The 21,566-nt window shown below is 29.2% G+C and overlaps 1 protein-coding gene across 1 annotated transcript in view; it reads left to right on the top strand.

The window, feature by feature from the left end:
- The first annotated feature begins 20,973 nt into the window (after positions 1-20,973).
- The window catches only part of LOC129289123 (uncharacterized), a 1,294-nt gene continuing 701 nt past the window's right edge, over positions 20,974-21,566 (top strand). Inside the window, exons 1-2 of the mRNA XM_054925933.1 lie at positions 20,974-21,103; positions 21,198-21,553. Of these exons, the coding sequence (XP_054781908.1) occupies positions 20,974-21,103; positions 21,198-21,553 (486 nt within the window). The remainder of the gene's footprint in view (positions 21,104-21,197; positions 21,554-21,566) is intronic.

The following is a 21,566-nucleotide window of genomic DNA, read 5'->3' as shown; positions in this document are numbered from 1 at the left end:
GTTTACTAATTAACTCACTAAGAGTCAAAATGGGACGTTCCCCCACTGGTGATTGTCCCTTCAAGTGTCATAGAGAGGAGAGTGTCATACAAATTATACACGATTGTGCGGTTGCTAAAGAATTCTTGAAGAGACTGATTACTACTCATGATTTTCCCAGTTTCTTTTCTTCTGACTAGCAGAATTGGTTTAAGTGGAACTCCAATCATAAACCAGCAAATAATCGCTTCAACAAATGGCCTTGGCCACAAGCTTTTGGACTCGGATGCTGGTTGCTTTGGAAGAACAGGTGTAAATTCATCTTTGAAGGCCACCGACTGAATGCATCATAATTGATTCATAGCTGCCTTTGCCATCTTCATGAATCTTATACTGTTGGGATCATACCATCATATCATTGTACCCAACTTCGTGTCTACAGAAAGCACTTTGGTTCCCACCACCTGAGAACACTTTCCATATCAACAAAAAAATTGGATGATCCCTTAATTCAATAATTAAGTACCCAAAAACTCAAAACTTTAAATACTCACTGAGAAGAACAACAATGCAGATCAAAATAAATAACACAAAAATTATTTATTATGTATAAAAATCAAAATCAACAACCCATACATTCAAAATGAAGATTAATGATTGGGAAAGCAAGAACCTACCTCAACAAGAAGAGGGAACACCGACTGTGCAGAAAAACAGAGACGAGAATCTGATGCAGAGTGATAGAGACCGAGAATCCCAATGAACGAGTGCCCACGAGACTTATGGAGGCCGAGAATCAAAAACCCCTCAAGAATCAAGACCGAAAACGTGTTTTTTGGCAGTTAGAGTGACGAAAAATGGGTTTCGGTGGCTCTGGGTTTGTTTCTGAAGATGAAGGATTTGCAGAAATGGAGAGCGAAAAAGAAATCTGGAGGAATTTAAATGACAATACTTGACGGTTATTTCATAATAACCGTCAAGTATTACATATTTGACGCTTGTTTTAAAACAACCGTTAAGTATATGGCAGACAAACTTGACGGTTATTTCAAAACAAGCGTCAAGTATGTGAAAAAATTTAATTTTTTTTCTACTATTAATTTGACGCTTGTTTTAAAACAACCGTCAAGTATATGGCACGTGTAAATTTTTGCTTTATATGACAGTTATTTATAAAAAACGTCAAATATATATACTTGACGGTTATCTTTAAATAACCATCAATTATTTACTTAAATATTTGACGCTTGTTTCATAGAAACCGTCAAGTATTCTCCACCTTTTTTATTTGTCATTTTTTTTAAATAAACGTCAATTATAGGGCGTCAATTATACATCTTTCTATAGTAGTGAAGGAATTATTTCACCAACAGATATGCTTATTAGCAAATTAAAAGAAAAAACCCTTCAATAATGGAAAGAAAAATTCACAACTAAAGATAAACAATAGCAAAATCATAAAGATCCATATATATATATATGGATATATAGATAAGAGGTAATAAAAATGATAAAAAGGAACATGTTATTAGTATACTCATACAAGCAACTTTAACTAGAGAAGACGACGACATCACCTTCATCAATTAGAGAATAGATAACTTGTAGATTGCAAGAGAGAAGAGCGAGTGATTGGATGAAAAGAACGGCTAAGATGAAAAAAATTATGGTTTGAAAATTTTAACAAGAGTTAAAAATATCCCCAATTTTTAAAAATAATTAAAACTCACAGTAGTGGCATTTTTTAATGAAAGAAATGCCACCTCTCTATTTTTTAAAAAAATTAAAATAATTAATAACAAAATAATTTTAAAGAGCTGGAAACGCTACCTCTCTCATTTAAATAATTTTTTATTATTATATATTTAATAAATAAAATTTAGTAACTATATATTTAAATTATAATAGTAATTAATAAAAGTGTGTGTGTGAGAGAGAGAGAGAGAGAGAGATGAAATTTCTATTACTTGAAAATGCCACCTCTCTCATTTAAGTAATTTGTTTATATTTAATTTTTAGTAAACATTATATATACATACATACATATATATATATATATATATATATGTATATATATTAAAATAATATTAATTTACAAAGAGTTTAATCTATAAGAGATACCACCTCTCTTGTTTAATTGATTTTTTTATTGTTTTATATTTAATAAATATATTTAAAAATAATATTATAAATACTACATCATTAAATAATAATAAATAATTATTTAATATGGTAAAATAAAATTCTAAATCAATAAGAGAGTATAGAAGTGGCATTTTCAAGCCCACTAAAAGCCACCTCTTTTATTTTATTTATTAAATAATATAATATATTAACTAAAATTATTAACTAAATAAATTATAATAAAATAATTATTTAACCTAATACAATAAAATAATAAATTAATGATAGGGTAGAGAGATAGCATTTGCAAGCTTAGAAAACACCATCTCTTTGTCTTTTAATTATAAGATAATAATATATGTTAATAATTAATATTAATTAAAGAAATTATCATAAAATAATATTTAATCTTATAATAAAATAATTAAATGATAAAAAAGGAAGAGAGGTGGCATTTTTAAATTTGAAAATAAATACTACATAAATAAATTATAATAAAATAATTATTTAATATGGTAAAAAAAATTTTAAATCAATAAGAATACAGAGGTAGCATTTTCAAGCCCAACAAAAGCTGCCTCTCTAATTTTATTTGTTAAATAATATGATATATTAACTAAAATTATTAATTAAATAAATTATAATAAAATAATTATTTAATCTGATAAAAAAAATAATCAATCAATAATGGGACAGAGAGTTGGCATTTGCAAGTTCAAGAAATGCCACCTCTCTGCTTTTTAATTATTAGATAATAATAGATATTAATAATTAATATGAATTAAATAAATTATTATAAAATAATATTTTATCTTATAAAAATAATAAAATAATGGAAAGGAAGAGGGGTGGCATTTTCAAGTTTGGAAATGCCTCCTCTCTTCATTTGTTTATTAAACAATAGATATACTAATTAAAATTACTAATTAAAAAAATTATAATAAAATAATTATTTAATCTCAAAAAATAAAATGTTAAATTATTAACAGAATAGAGAAGTGGCATTTTGAATTGAAAACGCTGCCTCTCTGCTTTGACTTTAATATTAGTGGCGTTTTATTTTTTATTGCTACAACATGCATGCTACTAAATCTCATTTCTGTAGTGGTGAATCTAGAGTCATGCATGGATCACATCTCAAGCACACATCAAACTGACATTAAGGGACAATTTAAGCATGGATATTCAAGTTACTTGAGCACGAATTAGATCACATAAGCAAGTTCAAAACACTTGTCTACACTGTCAGCCAAACCATGGATGCACCATGTCTGGTTCAAGCGTGAATTGCATCACAATGTTGAGGTTCACTTTTGGAATCTAATTCAAGTGAGTTTCCATCCTAATTCAAGCTTGAATTAGATCATCTAAGTCCAAATATGCACATAAGGTAGCCAGAACACGTGTGAGTTCATCCCAAAACAAGCATGAATTGAACAATTCAATAAAGGTGCATTATGAAGGATTGACACTTAAGTTCAATGGACTTGTGAGCCCAAGGTAGATTCTAATATGATGCATTCTTATCATTTTTAAAACATGTGATGGCTCTCATTAGTTTTCACAATTGAATTTAAGAGAATAACAAAATAAATAAACCTATAAATTAACTAAGTCTTCTCTTGATCTTCATGTTCTCAAAGATTTGTTACTTTGTTAATATATATGATCTGTACAAGTACCAAATACTTTTTTCTTAATTTTGTTATCATCATAACACATGATTTAACATAAAAAAGACTAATTGCTCCCACAGGCATATGGGATCATGGTAATAAATTAATCAACAACGTATAATTATCACTAACTATATAACTAGTAATTAGTATTTCTTAAAAAATACGCATAAAATATTCACAGGCATGTAATTAAATAACATATATAATTTTTTTTTGCCAGAATTATAAAATAGCATATTACGCTTAGAGAAAAAGTAGGATATATATGCATTTACATAAAGCATATATAGGGTATAGTCTATAGATACTACTAAAAAAAAATGCAAATAAAAATCATTAACATGTAAAAGCAATATTGACCTCAATTTAGAGAGCCACTACTTATAAGCTGATTGACTTTATGTACAAAAATAAGCTGAACTAGGGTGGCATGAGTTGTAATTTATGGACAGTGAAACATAAATTTCTGCAATTGGTCGTAATTTGACGTTAGTTACTCCCCATTAGCTACATATGCATCTCACTCACATACATTGTTTGGTATTTGGTAGGGTTATGCAAAAGTTCTCTAATTTAGTCTAACCCAATTTGACCCAAGATGGTCCTGTCATGTTCGGTTCGTATAAACACTGGTCTTTTAAGACTAAAAAGATAAAAAAGATCAAACTATTTTTTCAGGTTGGACTGAACAAGAGACTAAGCATATGGACCACTTGGTCCCCTATTAATTTATTTAATGTAATTATAATTAATTTATTTTTAACAAATGCTTAAAGTGTAATTAACGCTAAGGAGATGATTATATGAAGATTTGTTGAGTTTATTTATAAATTGTTGTAATGAAGTATTGTTGAAATTTGTTGAGTATTGTTTTTGTTGAAGTTATAAATTTAAATCATTTGGATTGTAATTGAAATATTTTTTCCTTGTTGTTGAAAATTATTATGAATTTATTATGATTATTAGTGTTTTTATTATCTTAATTGAGTTTATTAGATTGAAATTGATTATTGCCTCTCATAGAGGAAAAGAAAAAAAAATAGTTATGTAAATACTGGACTAACAAAACCAATCTCCCAATCCTATAAACCAAGTTTAGTCTTATTAATTTTTTGGTTATTACTAGATAAAATTGACCTATGAGTCATCTAACATAGTCCTTTTCATGAAAAAGATCAAACATTGAGTTAGGCTGAAATTCAGTACCATCCAGTCCTTTGTGCAGCCCTAGTATTTGGGAAAAAACAGTAATTAGACTAATAAGGGGAAAGTAAGGAAACGATGTTATTTAGTGAATAAATCAAAGCGCCTCGTTGCCAAAGGCAAAAATAGAATAAAGTGATTGGGCTGATTATAAAAATAAAAGCAGTTATTCCCTCCGGTCTTAGACAATGAAGTGAAATTAGAGGAAAGAAAATGCTGACAAATCGAACAAGTACGTAAGATTGGTGCAGAGCTATTGGAAAGAAATGGCAATTTGTTATTCCCATGCAACAATCACTGCTGGAAAACACGTGATTTGGGATGGATTTTTCCCTCAATTTCGTTATTTTACTTTTAATTATAACTATTATACATAATTTTATATATTTATATTTAATTTGTATAATTAATATAAATAATAAGCAATACAGCATGTTGATTTCCAATAAAAATTAAAATCAACTAATGTATTAAAATTAACATATTTAATAAAATTTATAAATAAGAATTATTAAATATTTTGTGACACTTTTGTCACGAAAATGAGACGATTTTTTTTTTTATTGTGAAGGCATGTTTCGTTCCAAGATTTTGTTGCAGACATTTTGGGACAGAATAATTAGTTCAAATTCCATTATAAATATTTGTGATGCCATTGATTGTCCAAAGTCTAAGATAACATTTTAGAGACGCAATATTGTGTTTCAAATTCCGCCTCAAATATTTGAGATGTAATATTTATTCTAAATTCCATCACAAATATTTGAGATGCAATATTCTACTCCAAATTTTGTCGCAAATATTTAAAAAGCAATTTTCTGTCTCAAATTCTATTGCAAATATTTGGGATGGATTTGTGACTGTCGCAGAACTCTTTTTTTTTTTTTTAGTAGTGAATAACATCCTTTAAATCATATCAAATTCCCATGGAAGCGAAAGATTCAGGCTGAAGGGAACGGTGCTGCGAAGGGGTATGTCACCTCATGAACAGGCAGTTCAGTTCATCCAATGATCATCAGAGATTTGGTGACAAGAATGAAGATTTTTTGGACTTGGAACTTTGAGCATTGTTGTAAATCACCAATGTATTTGGCAACCCCGGACAGAGAAATTCTTGAACATTTCTTTCCAATGGAGAGCCAAAAAACATATTTAAAGATTATAACAGGATCCGTTCATCATATTCAACATAGTAGATGAGGTTTATGTCATAAATTAAAAGACAAAAGCTATGATGAATTGACTCGTTAATTTTTAGAGACCAAAGCTATATAGATCTAAAATGACCAAAAGATTAGTTTCCCTCATAATTCCACTTGATAATCTCCCACTCATTTTTACACTCCAAAAAAAAAAACGTCGAGAAACAGACCTAGAAATTACACTATCAGTTCACAAAATATATAACAACCAAGAAATAAACAAAGTATAATCAAGCCATGGAATTCAACATGATATACCTTAAGATTACGAAGAAATGAGTCAAAATTGGAGACAAAGGAGCATATATGGCAATCCGGAAGAGCAATCTTCCAGAGCGCTCGTCAAAGAGCGCTCCGGAAGAGTGCTCCTCAATAATTTCTTCCAGAGCGCTTAACTACAAGCGCTCCCAAAGATCTTTTTAAATTTTTTACAATATTTTATTTATATTAATTAGGATCTTATTGAGAAGTTCTAACATATAGGAGCGCTTATTTAGAAAAGCGTTCTAATAAATTCCGCATTCATATTTTAAAGCGCTTTTTAAAAAACGCTCCTAAATACCCGCTCCTAAAGATATATTCTGTAGTAGTGCGACCTCTGGGAAGATGCTTAGGATCAACAATGGCAAAGACGGCACTCCAAGGACGTGCAAGGAGTTAGTAGAAGGGTTCCTCTCAATGAGATGAAGGTAGAGAGAAGACAAAGGAAGACGAAGGAATACCACCTTGAAATCTTTGAAGTGAAGGCTTTCTACCTCCTCGAACCCAAATACCTAAAGAAATAGAAAGAATAATAAAACATCACATCGTACTTCTACTAAGATTATTAGTCTTCAAGCCTAATGATGCACAAATTTCTACCCAAACGAAATTCAAGGCTTCAAAGTTTCAGACTTCAAAACAAAAGTAGAAGCTCATTTGTGGTGCATTTACACCAACGATTTCTGACCATAAATATTCAACCGAACTTCCTCCTGGAAAAATCCACATGAAAATTAAGAGACGATTTGAATGAGTTGAAGGTTCACGTACGAGAGATAGAGGCGAGCTTTGGTTGAGCTGAAGGAAGCAGACCTTAGCTGGAGAAATGCGAGCTGGGAGGGGATGGTAGCTGAGGGAGAAATACGAGCTGGGCAGTTGAGGGAGAAATGCGAGGAAGGAGATCCTCTCCTCACCCCTTCTCTCCTTTTCTTCTCATCCCCATCTCCACCTTTAATTTAAAAATAAAGCGCTCAGATTCAATTATTTTATAAAATAATCATCATAATATTATATTAAAAAATAAATAAACAATTTTAAAATGTTGAAATTTAATCTGCATATTTTTTAACTACAATAAAATAAAAACATTAATTTATGAAAAAATTTAATAATAGCATACAATAGTAAACTGTGCAGGTTAAATTTTAACAGTGTAAATTTATTTTTATTTTTCTATAATATTATGATAATTATTTTATAAAAAAAATAAATCTGAACCATTCATTATGCTGTTCAAGGGAAGAGATAAGGATGACGAGAAGAAAACGCGAGCTGGGGAAAAATGGAGCTGATTAAGGTGAAGTACTAGCAGCTGAGGGTAAATAAATGGGTTATCTTGGGTGCTTCATGGTGATGGGATCTCGATTTAATAAATTATTTCATATTTATTAAAGTAAAAAATTTATAACAATTAAAAAAATTCATAATAAATTTTTTATTATCAATTAGGCCCAGATTTAATTTAGAGAGTTTAATTTAATACTGAAAATTTTATAATTTTGCATATATTGACTACCCATACATATTCTGTACAGTTTAATTTAACATTAAAATTTTTATAATTTTATATTTTGACCACTCAAATGTACTCAGTATAGTCCTGATTTAATAAAAATATAAAAGATTTTTTAAAAATATTTTTTTGAAAAATTACAAGTCAAAATTTATATTTTGACTACTCAAATGTACTTTATATAGTTCAACTCCTGCAGTTTACGTAAGAAAAGTTGTTATTTTTTAAGAAAAAATTATGATTTGAGTCTGTTATTTTTAATAAGGATAAAATAATTTTTTCACTTTAAAATGTATTGTCATAGTAGTCCCAAAAAACTTCAGTGAAATTATAGCATTTTGAAAGACCAAATTATCAATTATATAATTTGAGGGATTCTATCGTCATTTTCCCAATAAATTATGGCAACAAGCCATCACTTTTCAAAAAATTTAAAAAAAATTATTTATATTTTAAATTAATCTAAATAATTTATTTAATTGTTTATTTACATAATACAAATTTAAATATACCTGATATAAAATTTTGAAATAATTAAAAGTTTCAAAATTTGAAGGATTTTGCAATTAATATACAATATCGAAATTGAAATAATTTTTTTCAATTTTATTATAAGAAACTGAAATACATTATTTTTAATATCTTCAACATTTTCAAATGAGATGAGGACGATCAAAGATCTATTCCATCTCCAACATTTTCAAATGAGCCTTATGAAATTAGTGTTATTTCAATTGCTTTTAAATTGATAAAAAATATTATTCAAACAAAATTGAGTAGACTAGGACTTGATTCTTTGAGCATTTCAAAGGAGCAAAAACAAAACAAATCCAAGAAAAAAATTTATAGCTTTCTCAAAATGTTGCAACTGAATGTTCCATTCTTTGAATTGTTTGAACTTATGCTTTAGACAATAAATTAGAATATTATTTGTTAAATCAATCAATGTAACTAAATCATGGTATTCTCATAAAGGAGATATAATAAATTTAGCAGTCCCTCCTCAAAAGATCTTTCAACTCTCAAACCTTTATGATGACGAAAGAACCCCTCTTCTAGCATCTCCCTTTAGATGGAAACATATTAATGAGCAAATTAATTCCTACTACTACAAAATTAGCTAAATAAGATGTCACATACTTGATGGTTATTAGATAAAAACAACAAATAAAAGAGATGCTAAATACTTAATTTTCAAAACAATTATCAAGTATTTAAACATATACTTGACAATTATTTGGTAATAACTATCAAATATATATATAGTTAATGGTATATCAAAAATATAATAATAAAATTGTTTGAAAAATATAACTATTTAATGCTTGTTTGTGAACAAACATCAAATATATTAATTCTTATTTGATAGTTATTCCAAAACAAGCATCAAATGCATAATAATTGATATTTACTTTGAAATGAATGTCAAGTATTATGTTTCAAAATGTCTCTAGAAACCCTTTTTCATCTCACAACGAACTCATCACCTTCTACTCAAAGCATTCTCATAAACCACCAAAAGCACATTTCCTACCATTCAACTAGAGCCAAGAATAAGGGTCGTGCCTGAGTCAGGCCTAGAAGCCCTGTTTAAATAAGAATTTAAGCTTTAAAAATTATTTCTTTAAAAGGAACCAGGCTTTAGGACCTAGCCTTGATAAGCCCTGTGAAAAAAGGCTCAAGCCCGGGTGGCCTTTCAAGCCCTAATAAGCCTAGTTATCTTATATAGATATATACATACATACATATATTTGACTGATAATGACACAATTTGGTCAAATTGTAGACGATGAATAAAAAGTTGTAAAGATAATTAACATTGAATCTCTACCTCCATCTTCAATAAATGCACTTACATCTTAGGGATCTAATGTTTTATTTGTAAATGATGAGGATGAGGAGGATTTGAGTTTTAATTGATGAATGTGTATAGTTTTGATTTCTAAATATGTTGTTTAATCTTTAAAATATTGTGAGGATTTTAATTTTTTTATTTTAAAATATTTTAATTAATTTATAATGTTTAATTTTATTTTAATTTTTAAAATTTTTTATAACAAGGCTTCCGGGACTAGTCTTGAGCTCTTTACATAAAGGTCAGGCCTCAAAAAAGGGGTTAAAATTGAAGAATCAGGCTTAAGGGCCTAGGCCGTTAAGGGTTGGGCTCACCCATATTTCCAACTATACATTCAACCACCATTTTACCCTTAATCGACCTTGGACTTGTGATTTTTGGCTTTGTTTTGCTCAATTGGAGGCTTCATGAGGCATTTTAGGGTTCGTGGTGTTCTTTCTCTGCATTTTGCACTTTGTCTCTTCAATTTTGAGGTTGGTTCTACGTTTATAGTTTACTACAGAAACCAAAAATCTAAATTTTTTACCATGTATTCCACAATTAGATTTAGGTTTATTTTGAGTTCATGAGCTGTAATCATTGCAACTTTGTACTTTATTTTTCATTAATCAAAAACTTCCTTTACACCAGTTTCTTTATATTTTTACATCCGGATAAATTGAGGTAATGAAGCCCAAGGACCTTGTATTCATCCTTAAACTTTACGTTTTTAGCATACCTAAGTTTTTGTTGTTCAGACACAACATTCAACTTATGAACAACAACATTATTCTTTAAATTTTGAAATTTTACACATTTTTTACTTGTTGCATTGGTATTTGCAAAGTTAATAGGAATCATTTATTAAAAAAATCAGAGGAGTATTATATAAGCACTGAGTAAAAATGAAATATAACTTTCACTTGCATTCATGAACTTGGGCTCTTATAACTTTTTAATAATAAATTACCTAGTGTCCCAAAGCCAACTATTTTGACTGGATTGAGTCGAGTCAATTATTTTTTTTAACAGAATTTCTACTATGAAAGGCTGTAGTATTTTGAGGACTCAGATTAGAGAATAATGAAAAATGGATTACAAGCTTTTTACATTTAAAAAGTACTTTAAAAATTTTCAAATGTTAACGTTGTTTGGTTGTTTTAAAAAATTTACAGCAAATTATGAAATGTATTTCCTATGAAAACTGACTTTCTAGTTTTCATTTTTTAGTTTGAATAGGACCCAAAATTGCTCAGGCTTGATTGGATCAGTTGGAATCTCAAGAATGAAATTGTGGTCTCATGTACTGGGAAAATCTCCTGGAATCTCATAAACAAGAAGATTCTTAATGATGAAGATAATCTCCAATATTTTGATGCAATGAAAATTTTGACAAAAGCCGTGGTGGAGAAGCATCTCTTGGATAAGACAAACATAAATGAAGCAGGACGACGTATTCTAAATCAAAATAATGATGATGATGCAAAATGGCTATACCTGTCAACTGATGGTACAGTTTTACAAAATGAGATGAGCTCTTGTGGAGGAGTAGCAACCACGGTGGATGGAGAATAGATTTTTGGTTTCTATAGTAAACTTCCTTGCTACCCACCTATTATTGCAGAAATTTTTGGTCAAAGGACATGATTCATGATATTGGAGAAAAGGCTTTTAAGTAATCACAAGCATATGAGAATATAAGCAGTGATGCAGAGAGGCCTCTATATTCAAAGGGTGGAAAATACCAACTATTGTTTGCATTGTTGAAATTAATTAAGAGTTTTATGAAATCACTTGAGTTAATTAAGGCCTTGCTTCCAAATAAAAATGTGTTGCCAAATTGATACTATGATGCAAAGAAAATACGATGTCTACTAGCATGAAATACAAAAAAAAAATACATGCATGTCCTAATAATTGTACACTATACAGAAAAGAGTTTGAAGATATCAAGTGTCTAGTATGTGAGACACTAAGGTATAAAGAAAAGAAAGCTCTTACAAAGGTGTTGTAATATCTTCCAATTGTACTAAGACTCTAGCACCTTTTTGCTAATGAAAAAGATGCAAAAAAAATCTAAGATGGCAGGCAGATAAGAGGATTGATTATGGGAATCTCTGACATCCAACCGATTCCAAGCAACGGAAGAAAATTGATTGACTATTTTTTGAGTTTGGCAATGATCCAAGGAATCTTAGACTAGGACTTAATATGGATGGCTTGAATCCTTAAGGTAATCTCAGCAGCATTCATAGTTCATGGCTTGTTCTTCTAATGATTTACAACTTATCTCCTTTGTTGCGTGAAATGCAAACACATCATGCTTTCTATGCTAGTCTTGGGACTGAAACAACCAAGGAATAACATATATGTTTATATAAAACCCTTGATCAAATATTTGAAAGAGTTATGGGAGGTAGGGGTGGATGTGTTTGATGCCAATTAGAAAGAAGTCTTTAAAATCCATGCCATGATTTTTTTACACTATACATGACTTCTCTGCATATGAAAATTTGTTTGAGTATAGTGTTAAGGGGCACAAAGCATGTCCTATCTGTAAAGAAGGAACTTGTTATCATAAACTTGAACATGGAAGGAAGATAGTTTACCTTGACCATAGGAGATTTCTTAAACATGGTCATCATTATCGTATATTGAAAAAAGCTTTCTACAGTGGTCAAGAGTGTAGCATTATCAATAATCACCACATAATTATAACATGCGATGGTAATTAGCTAGGAGCCATTAATCCCTCCTAAGTTCACTGTAATCATAAAAGGGTTAAATCAATTAAATATTTGAAATATAATGAAAACCTTTAGGATCTCAAGAAAAACACTTCAAATATGTAGTATGAGCTCAAACTTATTGATATTTAAAATTTTAAGCAGCATGGTAGACACAAGCATTTAAAACATAGCAAAACAGGGCCCAAAATATCATTTTGGGACATTTAGACACATGTGCTATAATGGTCCTATAGGGGAGGTTCTGTAAATTTCTATAAAAATATTGAAAGTTTTGTTTGAATTAGAATTATCAAGGATGATAATTCCAATATAAATATAATTATTTTTTAGAAATGGGACAATTTCTTGATTTAAGGCTTGAGGGATGTGTGTTCTGGTTCACATCCTGTGCTGTGCTGATCATCCCTTATTCTTGGAGCGTGACATGACTACTACCAAGAAAGCAACAAGAAATCCAAAGAATGAGAAAAGAGTAAGGAGTAAAGGCAGTGGTTTAAATTAAGTTTCAAAAGGTAAACCAATTACCTTGTTGTGACAAGACATGATGAATGTGTGCTAAAAATGTGCATGTAATGGTCTTTGCTCAAACTCAAATGTGACATACAAACTAAAGCACTCAGGTCACGTAAAAATGCTTATCTCACTCCACCAAAACATCACATTTTAGGGGAAATTGTTTGGATTGAAAATTGTGTTAGGCTGAAAGTAGGAAATGTCGGGCCTAAAATGAAAATTCCACAATGTCAGCCTGGCTTAAAGCAATCTAAGTTGTCAGACCTCCCATAAATTAATGGAACATTGTGTTTAAGAGGAATTGTGACTTGGTCCAAAAGCCACAACTCAATTTCCATGAATCTTGAAGCATTCATCCTAACATGATCCCTCATCAAGGTGCTCTTTCCTCCATAATCAAGTGTTGATCGTTACAACTCTTGTTGGCAAGAGAAATTTAAATTTGAAATAGAGGATCGTTACCCACTCATATAGAAGGCAATGAGCACGTAACTAGAAGTCTATCTTCAACACTTTCAACAAACCATACTACTTAATAGACTTAACTAACCTCATGTCAAACCTAAATTTGCATCGTGCATGCAACCCTTTTATCTACAATCTAGTTCATCTAGATTCATTACTTTACTTTTCCCTCCAATTATTAGAGAACTTTCATTGCACTCCCTTCCAAGGAATGAACCATCATTTCTTAATGCACATTCATGTTCTCTAAGTTTTAAATCGCTTGGGCACTCTAAAGAAATTGTGGTAAAGGATCTTAAAAACTCACAATCACTGATCACAAACTCACTTAAGAACATTGCTCCTCTGGCACATATGGCATACATAAGGGGCATGAAACTACAAAAAAGTTTCATTTTAGAGGCATTTCATTTAAGGCATTTCTAAGAAATGCCTCGAAAGGTCATACATTAGCTATGTTTTCAAATAAAAATGCCTTCATAGGAGGCATTTTTACATTGTACAGAGGGGGTGTTTATACAAACAAATGCCTGGGGGCATTTGTACGGGGGCATTTATACAGAAACACCCCAAGGGAAATCTTGGGCATTTCCATACAAACACCCCTTATTGTTTGTACAGTTAAAAACCCCTCAGACAACATGTCATATGAAATTTTTCCACAAGTGATAGGCCCAAAGCATTATGGACGTGTTCGTGGTTTAGGTATAGGCCCTACCCTATCCATAATGACCAAGACTGCTTCTCACTTTTCGAGGGCAAAATCTGGTAGAGGATATGCCCCAAATGCAAGGATGGCACAATTGGAACAAGAAAATATGACTCAAAAAGAAACAATTGCCACATTACAACAAAGGCCAATCGAATGCAAAGTTATATTGAAGAGCTGTATGAGTTCATGAGGAGGAACCAAGGTGATATTAACAAAAGGCCAATCATTTTGAGGTGGCCAATTATCTGGTAGAGTCTCTATCTACAAATCATCAGTATCATCATGTGATATTAGCTTCTTCATCTTCATGTTCTTAATAGTTAACATTTGTAATTTTATCATCATGTTGACATTAGTGATTGTTTTTTATTATTTGTTAACAAAATACTTTATTACTTATAAATAAAATAAAATAAACTTATGACACTGAAAAAGAAATAAAATATTTTTATTGAATATTAATTTTAAATATTAAATTTAAATTTTGAAAATTGTAAACGTAAAATTAAGAAAATTTTGAAGAATGTTTATTCATTGTTTGTTTAGAAATGGGTTCATCAGTCATGCCTCCTGTGGGGGCATTTGCATAGGGGGCTGTTTTTCATCACAAACGCCCCCTGTGCCGTAAACGCCTTCCTAGAAGGCATTTGTGAAGAAGAATGCCCTTGACAATCCTCACCTCAATGACTGCTTTAGTGGCATTTATTAGTAAGAAAAGCCCCCTCAAGAAGCCTTTTTTTGATTTTTCAGCATTTTATAAAAATGCCACCAAAGTAGTGGCGGCACCTGTTTTGGTAGTGTTTTTGGAAAACATCAAAATTACCTAGCAGGAAAAAAAACAAAGCCCCAAAAGCAATGCTTTTTGTGGTGTGACGCTCCAACTTTAGCCCAAACACATTCTATATATTCACAAATGACATTCCTTGAATTTATAAATGATGGTCCTTGAATTGCAAGTGGTGATGCATAAATTCACTTGACTATTTATTAATTTACAATTAAATTTTATAAATTTACTAGTGACCTATCTAAAATTTGCAAGTGACTATTCTTAAATTTATATATTTATCTATTCATTCAAATTAACTCTTCGTTATTCACAAGTAACATTCATTACATTCATAACTAACTTTATTTAAATTTCATAGGATCCGCTACCCGCTTCAACCAACAACGTGGATTCTAGCCTTTTGATGCGTTTTTGGCTTCTTTTTGGTTCTTTTCTCTACAGTTTACATAAAGTACTTAGTGAAGCAGTATAGTTCAATTTGAGAGCCAAAAGCCTAATTATAATATGTACATATAATGGGACTATCAAAATTCATAAATCACATTTCATTAGTTATTTTAATAATGATTTATTTTTAATTGTGAATAGAGACCATAGTCGCTCCATGATATTTCAACAATTTGAGGTCATCGATTATTATTAATATATACTTTTACAAGGTCCATAATTTTCATTTTCCTTGTTGGTTAGATTTAAATGTTGTTAATATATATAGTAAGTTGAACTTTTAACAATACCAAGTGTGGTCCGTTATTCAATCAAATCAATCCAACAAAATGAAATTAAAATTTTCTAATAATATAGTAGCTAACAAATATAGAAGGATAATTTGTCCAAAAAAAAACATACATAGAAGGATAAGGTAATGAATGATGAGTTTGAAATATTTTCAATTCAATGAACCAAGAATAAATAATGTTGCATTGGTCCTATCTAATAAAATCAGAAGGGTATAAAGAGGGAGAATTAATGCTCATCTGTCATAATTTTATAATGCCTTTATTATTTTCAAAGCTTATACATGCTCACTTAAAATAAAATAAAAAGTATATATACCTCATCCTATCCTATTTACTCTTTTATTCCTATTAATAGGGTAGTGAGAGAGAATTTGTTTTAATTTTATTTATAGAATACCTCAATGATTATTATGTCCCTATTAAATACTAGAAATGTTTTTAAATGCCAAATTATTTTATGTTTAAAGTATACATATTTAATAGGGGTAAAGTTAGAAATTTATTAATTTTTTATTCAAAGTTAATAATGTTTAATGTATTTCTTGGTTCCAATGAAAATATTGAAAGTAACTTATAAATAAGATAAGAAGAAATCTAAAGCAAAGAGAAGCTAGTTTTTTGTCTTATTTATAACTTATATCGTTAAATTTTTGTCCTAAAATTTTCATTTACACCCATTAAATTTTTAGAAATAATTAATGAGTTTTAAATTTTTTATCAATCTCAATAAAATATGTTAAAAATAGTTTATAAATAAGACTCAATGAGTACACATTCAAAGGATCTCTATAGATGCTAATGAAACAACAGATGTCCTTATTATGAAGAAGGTCCTATCGTGCACAGCTGGGTTTCATCCTTTAAATTTTCCTTCTTCTAACTTGATTCTTGTGCTAGCGGGATGTTCTTAGTACTGTGTCATTTATTTTCCTTTGTTATTTGAAAAAAACTCGAGGAGTAGATTTTTCAAAATGAAATTTTTTGCATTAACGATGAATTTAGCTAGTTTTATTATGGATGCATTGTGTTATGTGGTTGTCTTTTTTTCAAAACCTTTTTTTTTTCTAAAAAAAGGCCAATAACTATTATTGCATATCTAATGCCAAGAAAGATAGCGAACCAAGAGTTTTCCAAATGAAACTTATTGCATAAAATATATTTTATTACAAAAATTATTTTAGGCCACTTATCAAATTCAAATTTTGTGGCAGAGAAAGAAAGTGAGATTGTCGAACAAATATTGGCAATTTTTCTTTTGGACGCAAAATAGACATTACTTATACTTCAAGAGATGGTGGTTAATTCAGGAAGAAAAAAGTAAGGAAATGATGCTGACTAGAGAATAAAGCAAAGTGCCTCATACTAAAGGTAAAAAATTGGATAGAATAAAGCAAAGTGCCTTGTACTAAGGAAAAAAATTGGATAGAGAGTGGGCTAAAGAATAAATAGAGCAGAAGAATAAAGCGAAACTACAAATGGAAAAAAAAAAAGCTGGACAAGGACAATATATTCTATATTGGCCCAAAGCTAAAGTAAAGAATCGTGAATTTGTTGTTCCCAAGCAATATCACTATCATCCTTTAAATGATTGGGAGAATGATGATAAATTTATAAAAGAAGAAAGTAATAGCAGTTAAATTTTTAATAAATTTTAATAATAAAATTTCTAATAAAATTTTAATAACAGTTAAATTTATAATAAAATTTTAAATAAATTTCTAATATATTAAATTAAATAGTTACTAACAGGAATCCTAATAATAAATTGAAAATTACATTTAAAATTTAAATATCTTATTTACAGTTAAAACTTTTAAATTTATAATTATTTGAATCAATATTTATAATTTATTCTTAAAAAATTATTGAAAACTTAACTATCATTATTTTTTTTCTTTTGGTATATCTATCATTCTCCCTAAATGATTTACTTCCTTATCTTTCATAATTTTAACACCTTTACTATTTCAAAGCTTATACCTACATATTTCACTAGACTAAAAAAATTATATAATTCATCCTATCATTTTTTATAAAGGAAAGAGAAAATAATTTTTTATCCTATTTACAACTCAAGTCATTAAATTTTTATCATAAATTTGTCATTTATCTCCTTTAAATTTTAGCAAAAGAAAATACATCATTAAAATATGTATATTTAATATGTATTTTAAAATTTTTCTTAATTTCAATAAAAATGTAAAAATTAACTTATAAATAAAATCTGAGGAGTGGTTTTTACGAAATGAATTTTTTTCCATCGATGATAAACATTGCTAGTTTTATCATCGTTGCATATTATGTTATGTGGTTGCCCTTTTTTCTCAAAACATTTTTTTCTTAAAAAAGCCCATAATTATTATTGCATCTCTTATTAGTCAAGAAAGATAGCGAACTAAAAGTTTCGCAAATAAAAACTTATTACATGAAATATGTTTTTATTATGACTCACTGAATCCAAATCCGTAAAGGGAAGAGAAAGTTCTTTTGAGTTTGTGGAATATATATAGAGACGATCCTTTTTTTTTTTTTTGGTTGGTGGGGGGGATGGGGGGCGTTTAAAATAGACATTACTTAATACTCAACTATGCAAAGTATGAATGGGAAAAACATGGTGGGGAAAAAACAAACGAGGACAATACATTAATGCTTAAAAAAAGGGGGGGGGGTCAATACATTCGCCCAAAGTTATGGTCAAGAATGAGAAAATTGTTATTGAAAAAATATCATTCAAGGACTGTCGAAGATATTTAATATCAAATAAGAATTAAAAAATTATTCAATATCACTGTAGAATTAGGGAAATGATTTGAAATAATTTTAGATGGGAATAGATTATAATACTCCAATTTTTTTAAACTAATTAATTAGCATATAACTTCTTATTAAATACGAATGAATACTTATTACTTAATGAATAGCTACTTGTTAAAATATAATCTACACTTATCTTTTTTTAACAATCAAGTTCTTTCATATTTTTAAACTTTTTAAATTTCAATTAGTGAATAGTTACTTGTTAATTAAAAAGAAAAAAGGGGTATTATAGTATTTTCCTATTTAAAATTATTTTTAAATCATTCCTCTGATCCTACAGTAATATTTCAAAATTTTTTAGTTCTTGTTTGATATTAAATATCATCGATGGTCCTTGAATGATATTTTTCCATTGGTATTCCCAACCAATACTAACATTTTTTTTTAAATTTTGCTCCTAACTTAACCTTTTTATGTGTCATTAGAACAACTAACTATTGATAACAACTAAGAGAATAAAAATAAAGTTCTTAAAAAAAATTAATGATAGTTAGGTTCTTGATAAAAAATTTTAAAAAATAAGTTATAAATATTAATCTAGATAATTATAAATAAGAATCCCAATAACAAATTAAAAGTTGCATTTAAAATTTTAAATCTTATTTACAATTAATACACTTAATGCATTTGTAAATTTTCAAATTGATATTAAATATATATATATATATATATATATATTCATTTTGTAAGACTAGGAATATTCTCTACTCGCCGTGATTGATTCCTATAAGAATATATGCAAAGGAAAAATATGAAAAATATTTTCTAATTAAATTCTTTCCACACACAAACTTAGTTATCTACACAATTTTTCTCTAGCTTATCTAAGGCTTCTTCACTGGGAAGGGATCCCACACATGCATCACTCGCTCACCCAACACATATCACCTATCTAATTAAACACCAAAAAAAAAAAAAAAACACACACACACACACACACACACTCTTCTATCTAATTGTTTTTAATCCCCTCTGTTTTAGGCCACATGGAGGTTGAGAATGAGAACTTCTCCTTGCATAAAGGGAAATAAAAATAAATAACCTCATGCTCATTCAATAAAATAAGATTTTCTATTATAAATACTCCCTCTATCTCAATTTATAAGATATTTTTAGATAAAATTATATATATCAATAAAGCTCTTTAAATATAATTTACATTTTTTAAAAACAAAATATAAATTTTTTAAAATGCTTGCCCTTTATTTAATACTCTATTTGTTAAAGAATATTGAAGAGAAAGAATATAATGGGAACAATAAGATTAAAAAAATATCATTAATAGAATTTTATTTTTGTCCAAGTATCTTATATTTTAGAATGCCCAATTTTTCTTAAAAATGTTGTATAATTAGAGACAGAGGTCGTACCATTTATTGTTTGTATTAATTTCATCCTAAACATAAAATATAACCTTTTTATGAAATTATGCACCCAGTTAATCATAAGCTTATGCTAACGAGTCTTAACTTGAATTATGGCTTTCAAAATTTAAATTATTTAGTGACTTAAAAAATTAATTTTATCATTACTGAACACAAATACTTGTGGTACAATAATTAAGTTGAACTTGAGTATAAGAATAATAAATGATAAAAATAATAAAGCAAATGAACAAATTACCTCTGAACTTTAATTATTCCCTCAACTTTTAAAAATAATACAATTTGGCCTTTATTATTAACAAAAGTTAACTTTGATTGTTATTTGACTAAAAAATAAATTTAAAATTTACAGAAAAGGACCAATAAAAATTGAATATAAATAAAATTATTTTCTATGAAAAATGAATAACTTACATGGGTGAAATAAGAATTACAAATTCATAGTGATATTATGTAGTTAATAAGAGTTACAAATTTCACTTATGTTAATTATTCATTTTCATACATCAATTGTTCAATTTATCTATACGAGTTGTTTATGCGCCTAGCTTTACCAAAGATAATAAAGTTATTTGAGTCATCTCTTTAATTTCATCTCAATTCCTCAAATGTACAGTGAAATTTTATATTTTTTGAGGGGTTGACTGAAATTTTACATCTCCATGTTGCTGCTGAATTCGGGAAAGCAGAAGTTGTAGTCAACACTTTCCTGTGCTTTTGAATTAGAGAAACAGGAAAGGAGACAGTCCACTCCATGTTGCTGCCGGGGCTAAGAATATTGAAGCAATGAATGTCATTCTGTCCAAATGTAGAGGGCTCATTCCATCTAGGTTGATTGAATTGAATGATATAGGGAAATTTACAACATCACAGAATAATTTTGGGAACACAGCTTTGCACGAATCCATTCTGTCCAAGAACCTTGAGGGAGTTAATGTCCTTTTTGGGAACACAGGCTTGCTATTGGACTTGGAATTCCATGCATGCATGGTGCTGTAAATCACCAATGTATTTGGCAGCCCAGACAGAGAACATGGAAGTTCTTGAACGTATCTTGCAAATTCCATTCAGCTCAGTCAATGACATTTCAAATGGAGACTCTCCACTTCATGCCGCCATATCAATACGAAAACCTGGTTTGTATGTATTTATTAATTAATTAATTAGCCTACTGCTTTTGTGTTTGCTTCTCTTTGACTTTTTATATATATGCTTGTTTTTTAAGTGCAGATCTATTGCAAAAGATAGTGAATCTGAAAGAAGAACTAACGTATCAGAGAGATAAGAAGGTAAACACCCCCCTTCATCAAGAAGCACATGCTGGTTATGTGGAAGGAGTTTTTATAATGTTAGACAAGTCAAAGATGATTGCTTTTCAACGAAACTCAGAGGGCAATCTTCCAATTCATCTTGCCTGCAAAATGGGTCATGTTAAGGTGGTCATAAAATTTCTCAAACTAGAATGGTTTGAGATTGGACTTTGGCTCAACAATAAAGGTCGTAACATTCTTTCACATGGCGGCGATGTGTGGACAGAACAAGACGGTAAAATACTTATTGGGAACCCAAAGATCCGTCCTGAAACTGTGAATGAGAGAG

Source organism: Prosopis cineraria, unplaced genomic scaffold (assembly GCF_029017545.1).
Source record: "Prosopis cineraria cultivar Desert tree isolate PC_DT_omini unplaced genomic scaffold, ASM2901754v1 PC12, whole genome shotgun sequence".
In the NCBI taxonomy this organism is placed as follows: Eukaryota; Viridiplantae; Streptophyta; class Magnoliopsida; order Fabales; family Fabaceae; genus Prosopis; species Prosopis cineraria.
This window is presented reverse-complemented; position numbering and strand designations above follow the sequence as displayed.